This window comes from Pteropus medius, unplaced genomic scaffold (assembly GCF_902729225.1).
Source record: "Pteropus medius unplaced genomic scaffold, Ma_sr-lr_union100, whole genome shotgun sequence".
Classification (NCBI taxonomy): domain Eukaryota; kingdom Metazoa; phylum Chordata; class Mammalia; order Chiroptera; family Pteropodidae; genus Pteropus; species Pteropus medius.
Genome location: NW_024351730.1, coordinates 24,368,277 through 24,383,476, shown reverse-complemented (window position 1 = coordinate 24,383,476; position 15,200 = coordinate 24,368,277). Strand labels below are relative to the sequence as shown.

The window sequence follows — 15,200 nt, the reverse complement described above, 5'->3', positions numbered from 1 at the left end:
TCAATTTACCTCCATTCCATCCTTTGCTCTTTTTCACTTGTGCCTTGGATTTCATATCCTCCTACCTTCTGGAGACCTTTGTGCTGTTGATTATTCTTCCCAACCCACCCCTGTAAAAAAAGTCTCAACTTTTCTCCCAAGGATCCTTCTCATCCACAGTTAAACAATCTAAGTTCTTGTTTTCTTAAAATAGTAACAATAAAACAAAACTACTTTAATCTCACATCTCACTTCAGCTACCACTTCTCTTAAACTACTTGAAGTAGTTAGAAGAGAGTGGGATCCTCTCCTATCTTCTGTTACCCCTTAGCCCACATAATCTGTTTTCTGTTTTCTTTACTCAGTCGAATAGTTAAGGTCATTTATCATCTCAAATCCAATCAACACTTAACTGTTCTTTAATTATGAAAAATTCTAACACAAAAATAGCATAGTATGAACAATATAGATGTCTAACCAAGTACTTTAAGGCAAACAAATCCCAAGCATGTCATTTCACCCTTACTTTATTATGCTGCTCTCTTTAAAAACACAGACATCATTCCAACTCACAATTAATAATTCCTTAGTATCATCTAATACCCAGTCATTCTGGTTTGTTTGAATCATTATCCAAACAAGGTCCACGAATTTATTTTCTTACGTCTGTTAAGTTTCTTTTTAGTATAGAGAATTCCCCACTTTCTTTTTTCCTCTCTTAAGAGTTATTGCAGAAACTGTGCCAATTGTCCTGTGAAATGTCCCCCATTCTAGATTTGTTTGTTTCCTTGTAGTATCATTTAACTTTATCCTTCATATTTTCAGTAAATGAAGTCAGCTTTAGGTACTTTATTGTATTCAAGTTTGACTTTTTGGCACAAATACTTTGCAGGTGGTGCTATGTGCTTTGTATTGCATCTCATTAAGAGGTTATCCCTCTTTTAGTGAAGCTAAGATTGATCAGTAGATACAGGTGGTGAGAGCTAATCTGTTTTATAAAGTTCCCTATCACTTTTTAACCTAATGGTTTCATTCATTGATGATTATTGCCTCAATCAGTTATTTTATTAGGAGTTACAAAATAGTGATTTTTCTAATTCTGCCCTCCCATCCACATCCTGTAAAAGGACATTTTTCTTCATCTTGAAATACAATTTGGTCACCCTGAAATACAATTTGTATAGGAGAGACAGGATAAATTCCTTTTTTCATTGACAGTTTTTGTAAGAAATTGTTAGTGGCCTGGTTATTTCCAATGGTGTCCAAAGAGTTGACATTAAAAACATTTTTTTCAAGTGTTTAAAAAAGTTAAATTGATTGAGTAACATTGGTTAATAACATTATATAATTTTGAGATGTACAAGATTAATACATCTGTGTACTTTATTGCCTGCTTCCCACCCCAAAGTAGTTTTCTTCTGTTTACTATATATTTCACCTCCCTTTACCCATTTCTCCCTCCCCCCACCCTTTTTCCCCTCTGGTAACCACCATTCTGTTTTTGTTACTTTTTGTTTTATATTCTACATAAGAGTGAAATCATATGGTTTTTGTCTTTTTCTACCTGACTTATTTCACTTAGCATAATACCCTCTAGGTCCATCCATGTTGCCTCAAATTACAAGATTTCATTCTTTTTTATTGCTGCGTAATATTCTGTTGTATATATGTACAACTTCTTTATCCATTCATCTATCAATGGACATCTAGGTTGCTTCCATATCTTGGCTATTGTAAATAATGCTGCAATGAATGTTGGGGTACATATATTCTTACAAATATGTTTGTTGGCCATATGTATCTCTTCCTTGGAAAAGTATCTGTTTAGGTCTTCTGCCCATTTTTTAATTGACTTTTTCGTTGTTGAGTTGTGTGAGTTCTCCTTACATTTTTGGATATTAACCCCTTACTGGAGGTATCGTTTCCAGATGTGTTCTCCCATTCAGTTGGTAGCCTTTTTGTTTTGTTGATGGTTTCTTTAGCTGTACAGAAGTTTTTTAGTTTGATGTCGTCCTCTTCATTTATTTTTGCTTTTACTTCCTTTGCCTTTGGGGTCAAGTTCACAAAAACCCTGGGAACAGCGTCCATAAGTTCAGTGCCTATGTTTTCTTCTATGTATTTTTATTGTTTCAGGTCTTACATTCAAGTCTTTAATCCATTTTGAGTTAATTTTCGTGTAGGTAAATCTAGTTTCATTCTTTTGCATGTGGCTGTTCGATTTTCCTAGATTTTTAAAATATTCGGTCTTTTAAAAATTATTTTGAATGCATGAGCTTTAATAAATTGAATGTATTTGAGTTGGTTGCATTCTTTATTTCTTTGATGTTCAAATTGTCACATTTTTGGCCAGTGTGAGTCCTTTCCTTCAGTGTCTATTTTTTTTTCCTACCTTATTATTTAGTAGTCCTTATTGCTTTGCCAGCTCTGTCTTCCCCTCTTTGCCACAGAGATTTTGCACATACTCTTTATCTTTGCCCCTACCTTGTGGCCGGGCAGACTATTTCCTTTAGTCCTTAGCTGAGGTTCTAGTGGGACAGCCTTCTCTTGACCCCTTCTCAGCTCGCTTAGCTCCTTCACTTAATTCTCAGATAGTCTGTACTTCTCTGAAGCATTTATCACAATTGTTAATATTTGTTTGATGTGCTCAGTTTATTTAAATAACCTTTGTGTCTTGTTTACCACTGTATTCTTAGTATTTAGTTCTATGTCTGATAGTAGGTACTCAGTAAATATTTGTCGAATGAATGCATGGTGAATGATGGATGAAAGGGGGTGTGTGTGTAAAACCAGAAGAGACTGTATTGTCAGGAAATCTAAGGGAGAAGAGCTTTTCAGGGAGGATGTTTTTTCAGTGAAAGTTAAAGATTTTCAACAGCCGCGAGGGCCCTGAAAAGGTAGAAAGGTATGAGAAATATAATATGCTCAGGCTTGAAAGGAGTCTGTTGGATCTTATAATTTGAGTTCTCAATGTCTTTTAGCTAGTGAATTGTGAGGAGACTAGTGTGGTTGTAATCTAGTGTGAAGTATAAAAGGAGAAGCGGAATGTAAATCAGTACAGATGATAGTTAATTTATCTCACTTAAAAGTCTAGTTAGGAATTTCTCGGCCAAGGCTACAGAATGAGCTTATAGTAAATCGAGATTCAAGTCTTCTGGCTTCTACCAGTTCTCTATGATTTTCATATTTGCCCATTGGGGAATTTATAATAATACTCATCTAGTAGGTAACAGAAGCCCCACTCTGGCCCTTTAGAAGCCCCATTGATCTTGTACTTGAAATCTTTAGAGCTAAAAGAAAACTTAAATATTATCTAATATGATGGTCCTAAAACCCAGGTCATTTTGATATTATCATCATGATTTTTATCTATATATCACTTGTATTATTGTTTAAGGATTTTTAAAAATCAGTTTACTGTTAAACATTAAATACATTTATTTTAATAGAAAAATTCTTACCACTGCTATAAATGGAAAATCAATATCATTTGCTTTAAAGAAAAGATAATTGAAATAAAGACAAGATAACCAAAATTTAGTACTAAGAAAATATAATAGTGTTAATTAATTCTAGCCAAATACCTTAGACTTGTTCTCATCTTTGTTAAATAGTAAGATAAGCAGCTGTCGTGAAGCATTAAAGGCATTCTGGCACCAAAATGAGACTTTTTATATATAATCAGATAATTAAAATAATTTTTTATGTGAATTTGTTCATTTAGTGACTAAGCTGTTGCTTGACAGCTGTAATATCATATACCAAGGATACTTACCTCGCACTTTGGAAATATTTATCTGATCTAACAACTTCACCATCTCTTTCTATCAGAGGTTAAGTGACTTGCCCAGAGTTGCACAGCCAGCTAAAGCTTTAAGCCTGGAATCCTGATGGTTGGTCCATTTGTTGTTCTTTTCACTATATATTTCTTTGTGATAAGAGAAGGAAAAGTGTTTATTAAGATGATAATGATGTAACACTGATATAATGATTCTTTTTGTTTATTTTTTATCTTTGTATCCAATTTGTATTTATAATACAAATATAACAGCAATAAAGGTTATTTTAAAAAACAATTTTGCAACTTCACAACCTTTACTTTTCTATATCTATGTGCTTTTTTTGGGGGGGGGTTTTGATGTGGGTCTAATGTGATGGACCCTGTTTGTGTTCTGGTAATGGAATTAATTATATTAAGATGATGCCATTAGAAAAGCAATTTTAACATTATAAGAATTGTCCTGGTATGTTAGTTTCCTATTGTTCCATAACAAAGTGTCACAGATATAGTGGCTTAAAACAACAAAAATGTATTGCTTACAGTTCTGGAGATCAGAAATCTAGAAATGGGTTTTACTGGGTTAAAATCAAGGTGTTGGCAGGGCTCTGTTACTTCTAGAGGCTCTAGGGGAGAATCCATTCCTTTGTCTTATGCAGCTTCGAGAGTCTCTGCATTTCTTGGATTGTAGCCCCCTCCTCCATCCTCAAAGCCAGCTGCATCCCATCTTCAGATCTCTCTTTTATCTGACCTCCCTCTTCCTGTTTAAGGACCCTTATGATTATGTTGAGCCCATTCTGATAATCCAAGATAATCCCAACTTAATCTCTTAATCATACCTGCAAAGTCTTGTTTGCTGTATAAAGAAACATATTTACAGATTCTGGGGATTGGGTTGTGGACATCTTTGTTGGGTGGGGAGCAATATTCTGCCTACCATACCTAGGATCTGAATTGATTTTTTTTTTTTTTTGAAATACTAATTTTGGGGTATATTTTTAGCATTAGGTGGTCTCTTCAGTCAGCCTACACAAGCTCCTGCCCAGTCCAACCAACTGATAAATACTGCAAGTGCTCTTTCTGCTCCAACGCTACTAGGAGATGAGAGGGATGCTATTTTGGCAAAATGGAATCAACTGCAGGCCTTTTGGGGAACAGGAAAAGGATATTTCAATAACAACATTCCACCAGTGGAATTCACACAAGAAAATCCCTTTTGCCGATTTAAGGTATTAATATTGCTTTTGCTCTTCACTTGGAAAGTGTGCATAAGAGAATATGATATGTAGATTAAAATAATATTAAGAAAACAATTGCTTGTTATTTTAGTACCTTGAGTGTGGTACAATTATACTTTCGTTTTAAAAATACAGAAATTATAATATAGAAGTGATTTCTTACATTTGTGTGATTAAAGGTGACCAGGAAGGTATGAATAGAATGTAATTTATAATTGAGGAAAAAGTGTTAACAGAAGGGAAATGGTCTGCTTGGCATCTTTAAAGAGGAGATGTAAAACTAGAATTTAGTGATAGTCATCTAACATTATCCGGGAAAGTGTACCCTAATCAGCAGACAGGACTTTCTGTTCTGGTTGGCATGTACAATCCTATTGTCATTATTACAGCTGGATGCCAAAGCTGTTAAAACAGTGTAGTCCATTTTCTTTGTTCTCATTCTGTGCCTAGCAAACATAAAACCTTTCCATTTGAATTTGACTTTTCAAAGATTCTGTTCACCAGCCAGTGAGGGGTATTTAGGTCAGTTTGTGGTGAATTTTTATAACAAATTAGCATATTGCAATCCAGTTTATACTTCAGCCTCTTTTGAGTTTTATTGACCGATGTCAGTCTCTGAAACCTAAACATAAGCCTGTCCTTGGAGCTGCAAAGCTGAGAATTAGACCCTAGAACAAGATTAAACAATAAAAAGTGACTAGCCAATCTTGTTAGGGAACATCTCATTATCTCATCACTCTGACAAAAAATGTTTAGTGACTAAGAGGTATACACTAGACATAAGTTGACTATAACAATTTAATTTTTAAATTGATAACACAAATGGTAAAATGCATAATGAACTAATCCAGAGTGAATTTAAATTCTTTTCAAAACCTTGTGTTATAAGTGATGACAAAAGAGAAAAGGCTTCTATCTAAAAGATTAATTCCCTAAAAAGATAGTTTGTCATATTTAATATTATGTGAAAAAAACTAGCCCATTATATAAGTTTTGTATTACAGAAAACCATAAAATGACGTAGACATTCTTGATAGTATGTATAAGTTGACTATGTTATTATTTTACTTTAAAAGTACTTGTTTAATAAATCATTTCTTTATATATCTAAAACTTAAGATTCCATGAGTCTGATATGTAGTAAAATGACATACATTTTGGTCCATGACTTTTGTAGTCATTTTTATACGACAGAGTTATTTCAGTAGTGTGCAGAAACACCTAACAATAATATCAAAGTTTTTCAGAGGAGAAAGCTATTTAGTTACTCCATTGAAAAGGAAATTTTAACTTTACTCTATAAATTTCTTGGGTAAAATAATTTCTCTTTATACTTGCGTGACCTTCTAGGGCACAAGGAGAAAAGAATCATTATTTCCTTTACTACCAGACCTTAAGCTGTTTTCCCTATTTTAGCACATATGAAGCTATTAATATTAAATACCTGATTTAAGATCTGTACATATTTTTGATATTATTTATTTTCTCATCCCACAGGCAGTAGGTTATAGTTGTATGCCCAATAATAAAGATGAAGATGGGCTAGTGGTTTTAATTTTCAACAAAAAAGAAACAGATATTCGAAGCCAGCAACAGCAATTGGTAGAATCGTTGCATAAAGTTTTGGCAGGAAACCAGACCCTCACTGTAAATGTAGAGGGTATTAAAACGTTGCCAGATGATCAGTAAGTATACATTAAATATACTATTTATTTCTGTGTGCCTTGGCCCAAAGAAAGTGATCCAAAGTGTTTTTGTTGCTAAAACAATTATATCTCAGAGCAGAATGTTATTTCTCAGCTAGTGATTTTTCAGTACTTACATAGAAATGTTTAAAAGCTTTTTTCTTAATCTTGGATTTTGTAATTTATTAGATGCTAGTAATTTCTTAGATTTTTTCATTTAGAAACAGGAAGAAACAATTGTGGCTGTATACAAATCAAGAGCCACAGAGAGGTTAATGGAAAGTTTTAACTGATTAGTATTCATGTTCATTCATGGATAAATATGATTGATTAACTTCTGTTGTCCTGCAATTTTCACACTTAGTGGCAAGACATTTGCTTTAGGCTGTCTTTGGTTTAGAATTATTGTTATTAGATAACTTAAATCATATTTTACTTCTTGGTCTTAACTTGCAGTAAAACAGCCCATGGACTTCAACAGAATTTCCAAAATACTTCTTGAATCTAGAAAAAAATAATAAATAATATTTACATAGGACTTTGCAGCTAAGCAAACATTTTACAAATACTATCTTATTTGCCTTTAATCTCATTTTAATTTCATCATTTAAGTTGCTTTATAGTTGAACATAACATTAAGTAAAGGTTCCTTATTTTCAGAGAGTTAAGAAAAAAATTTTTAATTCCCTTCTAAAACCATTTCTGAACTCAGCTAGTGCCCTTTGAAAATCACATACTGCATTGATATTTATGGTTATGAGTTATGTGCTCCATATTTTATAATTTGGTTATTTTTTTCCCAGGACAGAAGTTGTCATTTATGTTGTTGAGCGTTCTCCAAATGGTACTTCAAGAAGAGTTCCAGCTACAACACTATATACGCATTTTGAACAAACCAATATAAAAACACAACTGCAGCAACTTGGTGTAACTCTTTCAATGACTAGAACAGAACTTTCTCCTGCACAGATCAAACAGCTTTTACAGAATCCTCCTGCTGGTATGTTTCAAGACGCATAGAGTTGAGGAAATGAAAGACTTAGAAATATATGCGTCCACTATTTTGGGAGGTATTGGTTATTAATGTTATTAAAAACTAGTGTCAGTTTATTACATGTCTGTTTATTTAGGACATGGTTTTGAATGTTTTTATTGTATTCATTCATCTAGTGTTTTTATTATATAGCTAATATGTTTGCTAGAAATTTGGGGAAATTACAAGCTAAAGGAAAATTGTCCATAATCCATCTACCCAAAGGTAATTTACTTTTAATATTTTGATTTATTTTTTTCTAGTTTGTCTCTCATTTTAACTGAGTATTCAAGTAAAACCTGAATGTGTTCTCACTGTAAAAGATTCTAGATGGCATAACTAGGTTGACTATATGACAGATCCTTCTCTATCTCCTTTCCACAGAAGTAACTACTATTAATAATTTATTGTGCTATTAGTCTTTTATCTGTGATTTTAATACAAACATATGTACATGGAAGTCCTTAAAAAAAGGATTCTGCCCTGTACATTTACTGCATCTTGCCCTTACAGTATTTCTTAGTATTTTCCATGTCGGGTCATAAAGGTAAATCTTATTCTTTTTAAAAACTACATGGAATACCGTGAATGTACCTTACATGACCTAACATCTAGTTTTTTACCTTTTCACTGTTATAAACTATGCAACAATTAACATCCTCATAAATATGTCTTAGAATACATGGGTATTTTTTTTTTAGACTAGACCTCTGGTAATGAAATTTTTGAGTCAAGATTATGTATACTTTATATGTTGTTAGCTACTGCCAAACTGCTCTCCAGAGAAAGTTCTACCATTTACATTCATAACAGGAATGTGTTGTTTTTCTCATATTTTCTCATATCTTTCATTTTTCTAGTATTTTCTCATTTTGCTCTAGTGTGTCAACAATGATTACCTTTTACATTTTGCTACTCTGATGACAAAAAATTAATAGCTATTTTCATTTGGATTTCTCTGATTACTAGTAAAGTTGAGCATCTTTTTGTAAATTTATTAGCCACGTTTGTATTTTTTGCGAACTACCTATTCATGTCCTTTACCCATTTGTTTAGATTTTTTTTTATCTTCCTGATTTATAGGAGCTCTTTCTATATACTCTGAAGATTAATCTGTTATCCTATAGGTTGGTTATCTTATAGGTATTTCCTATCTATACTTTTTTTTAGCTTTATCCCACAAAAATTTTTATTTTTATCGTGGCCATATTTGACAGCCATTTTTCATTACAGCTTATGGGTTTTGCGTCTTATTTTGGGAAGGCCTTTCCCATACAAATATTATAAAAATGGAAAATAGTTTCTTTTAGAAAAAAATTTTTTCTTTGTGGTAGGTGTTGATCCTATTATCTGGGAACAAGCCAAGGTGGATAACCCTGATTCTGAAAAGTAAGTATATCTTCATCTTTCTTTTCCTATAAGAACTAATACTTACTATTAGGAAAGCAAAAAAAATTTAAGCTATTAATTTTAATTCTTACATTTGAGATGAGTTTATTTTCATTTCTGTTGCTTTTTACAGAATGTTGACTATGGTACGGCAGTGTAGTGTGGTGAAAACATTGAAATCTGAGTACTAATACCCTAATTATATTTGCATTTAATAATGTAACTTTTGACTGAACTCTGTTTCCTCCTTTGTAAAATAGGGAGGGTAAATAAATCTCTGCAGTGTAACATTGTTGATTTCATAGTCCTAGATTTGTCCCTAAACCCTAGAAATTTAATGTGAAATTATATGAATGTTATCACGAAAACCTTAAGTTCTCATATTTTGTAATAGATTTAGGGCCTGAAAATTGACCACTTGCATTTCTTCAGGTTAATTCCTGTACCAATGGTGGGTTTCAAAGAACTTCTTCGAAGACTGAAGGTTCAAGATCAGATGACTAAGCAGCATCAGACCAGATTAGATGTAAGCATTTTCAGCTTCGTTTTCTGGCTCTGGGAATAGTAAAAGGGATCACAGACATTTCTTTTTACCATGTGTGTTATTATTTTATCTTATAGGGAAACAATATAGTATATACTGCAAATTAACAATTATATTTTTATGCCACTACTTTTTTTATTATAGGGTCTCCAAAATCATGTAAATCTGATTTGATGTATTTTAACAATGAATTTAAAATTGTTGCCTTAGCAAATTAGATTTCCATTCTGGTTCCAGCCATAGAATGAATATTATTTGCTTTATTAAACACTTTTTATTTATGGGTCCTTATGAAAATGGAGGCTGTGATTCTTCATGTTGTCACAGTATGTTATAATTATAGGTTAATGAAGCAGAATTAAATTATTAAATGCTTAAATCTACATAATATTTTATAAAGTAGACTTTCATAATCAAATAACTGAACATTCTTAAAGGTCACCTCTAAATTCTCTAAATGGAATTTCTGATGAGATATTCATTCGGATTGTTTGAGTAATGAAAAGCTTACTGTTTTATGAAGCAACCCATTTTGTTACCATACTCAGGTGTGGCTGCTTGCTGCTCATGAGCCAATAGTCCAGAGACAAGGGTTGTGGGGGCGGAAAGCAGGTTTATTCAAAAGCTGGCACCCTGAAAAGATGGTGGACTGCTGTCACAAAGACCATCTGACCATCTTGCAGCTTGTGCTTCAGTGCCAGCAGGGGTTACAGGGAGAGGGCTAGGTAAGAGACAAAGGCTGACTAAGGGACAAGGGAGAAATTCAGACCCACATCCTGGAGGGAAGGGAGAATGTCTCTGGGTCTACTATCTTGTCTTCTTTTTTATCCTGTCTCCTGGCCATGGCTTGTTTCTCAGGCCACCTGGAAGGAAGGTAAGTGAAACAAAGGAATTACCAAGGAGGGGTAAGGAACTCCTCTTTTCCCATGGAGTCCTTTGCACAGCATGTTCTGGTAAGGAGGTCTGGAAAGGATTTTTGCAGTCAGTCTTCTGGCACCCAGATGTCTGGGAATGAAGCCAGCTTCCTTCGAAGCCTATGGTTCTCAAGCAAGCAAGCTTATCTACAAGTAACACATTATCTCAAGCAAGCAAGTTTATCTACAGGTAACACATTAGTTAACAAGGCATTTTTATTTACATAAAAATGTGAATAAGGTTATAAGGACAAAAAATGGTTATAATCTTAAAACTATAATAAAACAACAATCATAGTTACAATCCCCACTGTCATTTGTTTCCATTTCAATGGAAGTTTTGTTGTTCTACCTATAATGGACTCATGGGACAATAATTTATCATGAAATGCTCAAACTTGCAATGAGACATGGTGTTCAGTTCCTCTAGTCGGAGGAAGAGTCGCAAGGTGCATTTGCTTTCTAATTGTTGTATAATTATGATTATTTTGAACATTCTGTAAGAGACTAATGTTAACATTAATAATGTTACGCCTAACTTTACAGCTCCTCTTAGGACAGATTTTATTTCCAATAGTATCCAAGAAAATAAATCAGAAAACCAATCTCTCATGTCTTGGAACAAAGGAGTAGGCATATAAAGGTGGAAGGGTAAGGGTAGAAAAAAACCAAGTGAGTCACAGTGTTATTGTATTAGGCAAAGCCTGTTTGAATCAGAGAAAAAGAGCTGTATCAAAGAAGTGAAGCCTGTGTATGGTTAAAATTTCACTGTCGGCTAGCTCTGATACAAATTCTCTCTTACATTGATCCAGTATATCTTATCTACCTTCCTATAATTACACCCGTTTTCTTTGGCATTGCTCTGTAGGTTATCACTGTGCTTCCCATGACAGCTCTACAGATATTCAAACATAATCATTCTTCCTTTTTAGTATTTCTTCTCTAGCTGTAAATTCCAGCATGATTTTGCATGTGACATACCTAAACCCTTCATTTTCTTAGGTTTTCATTGATTTTCTCTAGTTTTCTGTTTATTATTTGATTAATTTCTTCTCTTAAACATTTCCTTTATTCTTGCTTTCGGTTTTTCTCTTAGTTTTCTAATTTTTTAAGGTAGCAGCTTAGGTTATTGAGACCTTTCATCTTTTTAACATAAGAATTTAATGCTGTTAATTTCCTTCTAAGCACTGTTTTATCTGAATCTCACAAATTTCGATAATGTATTTTCATCTTTAGTCCATTCAAAATATTTTCTAATTTTCCTTGAGAGTTCTGTTTGACTGTTGGATTTTTTGACTAATGGATCATTTAGAAGTATTTTTCATTTCCAGATGCTTGGAGATTTTCCTGTTATTCTGTTGTTGACTTCTAGTCTGATTCTGTTATGGTGAGGGAATTTTGTATGATTTCAATTCTTTGAACTTTGTTACGGTTTTTAACCCACATGCCTTTGAAAAGAATGTATATTCTGCTGTTCTTGGTGGAGTTTTCTGTTAGTGTAAGATCATTTTGTGGATTGTTTAGCTTTCTATATTCTGACTGATTTTTCTGTTTAGTTCTACAGTGAGAGGAGAGTTGAAGTTTCCAGATACAATTGATTTGTCATTTTCTCCTTTTCATCGTATTCATTTTTGCTTCATGTTTTTTGAAGGTCTGTTGTTAGGTACATATGTATCTAGGATCGTTACATTTAATGGCAAACTTAGCTTTTATTACTATATGTCCCTCTTTATCCCTGGTAACTTCCTTTGCTCTGGTCTACTTTCTCTGGTATTAACATAAAGCCACTCTATTTTTTTTTTGATTAGTGTTTGTATGGTATATCTGTTTCCATCCTTTTACTTTTAACCTACCTTGAGTCACATGCCGCTTGAGGGGGATGGATTCAGAGATATGTGTTAGGTGATTTTGTCATTGTGTGAACATCATAGAGTGCACCTACGCAAACCTAGATGGTAGAGTGTGCTACATACCTAGTCTGTATCTATATGGTACAGCCTATTGCTCCTAGGCTACAAGCCTGTACAGCATGCTACTGTGTAAAACAACATGAGGTTAAATCAAGCACAAGAGAATGATGTAATCAGGAGATGGGGTAAACAGGAGATTATGAGGCTGCTACTGATGTAACACAGCCTAGTGTTCTATAGCAAACTTTTTTATAAGTAGAAAGCGTACACTCTAAAATAATGATAAAAAGTATAGTAAATACATAAACTAGTAACAGTTTATTATCAATATGTACTGTACATAATCATATGTGTTACACTTTTATATGTCTGGCAGTGCAGTAGGCTTGTTTACAGCAACATCACTATAAACGTGATTCATGCACGAGCTATGACCTTAAGACAACTGTGACATCACTAGGTGATAGAAATTGTTCAGCTCCATTATAATAATCTATGGGACTGCTGTTATATATATGGCCCATCATCAATCAAAACATTGTTATACAGAGCATAATGTATATCATATTTAAAATGACTCTAATAAAAGCATAAAGTTGTAATTTAGGCCTACTATTTTATTACTTGTTTTTTCTTCCCTCTGTTTTTCATTCCTGTTTCCTCTTCTCTGCTTTTTTTTTTGGACTTTTTTTTAGCATTTTATTTTTAATTTGTTGTCATTTCAACGATCAGTTTCTTTAGTGCTTGCTCTAGGGCAGTACCTCTCAGTTGGAGATTGTGGTGGTGGAGTTGCTGGTGGTGATTTTGTCCCCCAAGGCACATTTGTCATTGTCTGGAGACTTGTTTGGTTGTTAAAACTGGGGAGTGCTACAGGTATCTAGTGGTAGAGGCCAGGATGCTAATAAACATCCTACAGTGTACAGAACAGTGCCATTGCAACAAAGAATTATCTGGCCTAAATTAATACAGGCATACCTTGTTTTATTGCTCTTTGCTTTATTGCACTTCACCGAGGTTGCATGTTTTACAAATTGAAGGTTTATAGCAACCTTTCATCCAACAAGTCTTTCCATGCCATTTTCCAACAGTATTAGCTCACTTTGTGTCTCTGTGTCACATTTTGGTCTCTCATTATTTCAAACTTTTTGATTATATTTGTTATGGTGATCCATGATCAGTGATCTTTGATGTTACTATTGTAATTGTTTTGGGGCTCCACGAACCACACCCATGTAAGATGGCAAACTTACTTGATAAATGTGTGTGTTCTGACTACTCCACTAACCAGCCATTCCCCTATCTCCCTCCTTACCGGGCCTCTCTATTCTCTGAGATACTACAATATTGAAATTAGGCCATTTAATAACCTACAATGGTCTCTCAGTGTAAAAGTGAAAGGAAGGGTTGTAAGTCTCTCACTTCAAATCAAAAGCTATAAATGATCAAGCTTAGTGAAGAAGGCATGTCAAAAACCGAAGTAGGCTAAAAGCTAGGCCTCTTACCCCAAACAGTGAGCCAAATTGTGAATACAAAGGAAAAGCTTTTGAAATAAATTAAAAGTCCTACTCCGGTGAACAAATGCATGATTAGAAAGTGAAAACAGCCTTATTGCTGATATGGGGAAAGTTTTAGTGGTCTCAATGTCGTTAAGAACATTTGCAATTCCTGGGAAGAGTTCAAAATATCAACATTAACAGGAGTTTGAAAAGTTTGATCCCATCCCTCATGAATGACTTTGAAAGGTTTAAGAGTTAAGTGAGGGAAGTAACTGCAGATGTAGTGGAAGTAGCAAGAGAACTAGAGTTAGAAGTGAAGCCTGAAGATGTGACCGAACTGCTGCAATCTCATAACTAACGGATGAGGAGATGGATGAGCAAAGAAAGTGTTTTCTTGAGATGGATGGAATCTACTTCTGATGAAAGATGCTGTGCAGATTGATTAAATGACCACAAAGGATTTAAATATTACATAAGCTTCCTTGATAAAGCAGCAGCAAGGTTTGAGGTCATAATTTTGAAAGCTTCATGAGTAAAATGCTATCAAACAGCATCACATGCTAGAGAAATCATCTGTGAAAGGAAGAGTCAATGCAGCAACTTCATTGTCTTATTTTAAGAAATTGCCACAGCCACGCCAGCCTTCAGCGACCACCACTCTGATCAGTCAGCAGCCATCAACATCAAAGCAAGACTCAACACAGCAAAGATTATGACTCAGTAAAGGCTAAGATGATGGTTAGCATTTTTTAGCAATAAAATATTTTAAAATTAAGGTTATGTACATTATTTTTTAGACATAATGCTACATACTTAATAGACTAATGTAGTGTAAACATGACTTTTTTATGCACTAGAAACCAAAAAAATTTGTGACTTATTTATTGCGATATTTTTATTGCGGTGCTTTGGAATTGAACCCACAATATCTCTTGAGGTACTCCTGTACCTGTAGTGACAAAGTTGAGAAACCCTCCTCTAGATATTTTATAATGGTGTATCTCCTTACACCAAATCTAATAGGCTTTTCTTGGAGCTGTCAGCATGATGCCCACTTCCAGGTTTTGATCTGTTGAAACCAGACTAGGGTAATGCCTGAGGGGAAAAAATGGTAAACTCACCACCACTTCAGTGATACTTCAAATTTATGTCTTCTTCCCTGATCCTCCTGCAACTATTTATTTTTGAGAGTCCTCAAATAATTGCCTGGGCATTCTTTTCAAATTTTAAAGCTATA

At 33.9% G+C, this 15,200-nt stretch overlaps 1 protein-coding gene across 3 annotated transcripts in view; it reads left to right on the top strand.

The window, feature by feature from the left end:
- Positions 1 to 15,200, top strand: part of NUP54 (nucleoporin 54) — a 29,756-nt gene that overhangs the window by 7,375 nt on the left and 7,181 nt on the right. For 2 of the 3 annotated variants that reach the window (XM_039845486.1, XM_039845488.1), the window contains exons 4-9: positions 4,757 to 4,983; positions 6,490 to 6,677; positions 7,481 to 7,677; positions 7,864 to 7,935; positions 9,045 to 9,099; positions 9,532 to 9,625. In XM_039845486.1, coding sequence (XP_039701420.1) covers positions 4,757 to 4,983; positions 6,490 to 6,677; positions 7,481 to 7,677; positions 7,864 to 7,935; positions 9,045 to 9,099; positions 9,532 to 9,625 — 833 coding nt within the window. The remainder of the gene's footprint in view (positions 1 to 4,756; positions 4,984 to 6,489; positions 6,678 to 7,480; positions 7,678 to 7,863; positions 7,936 to 9,044; positions 9,100 to 9,531; positions 9,626 to 15,200) is intronic. The other variant, XM_039845487.1, reaches the window with a different exon arrangement.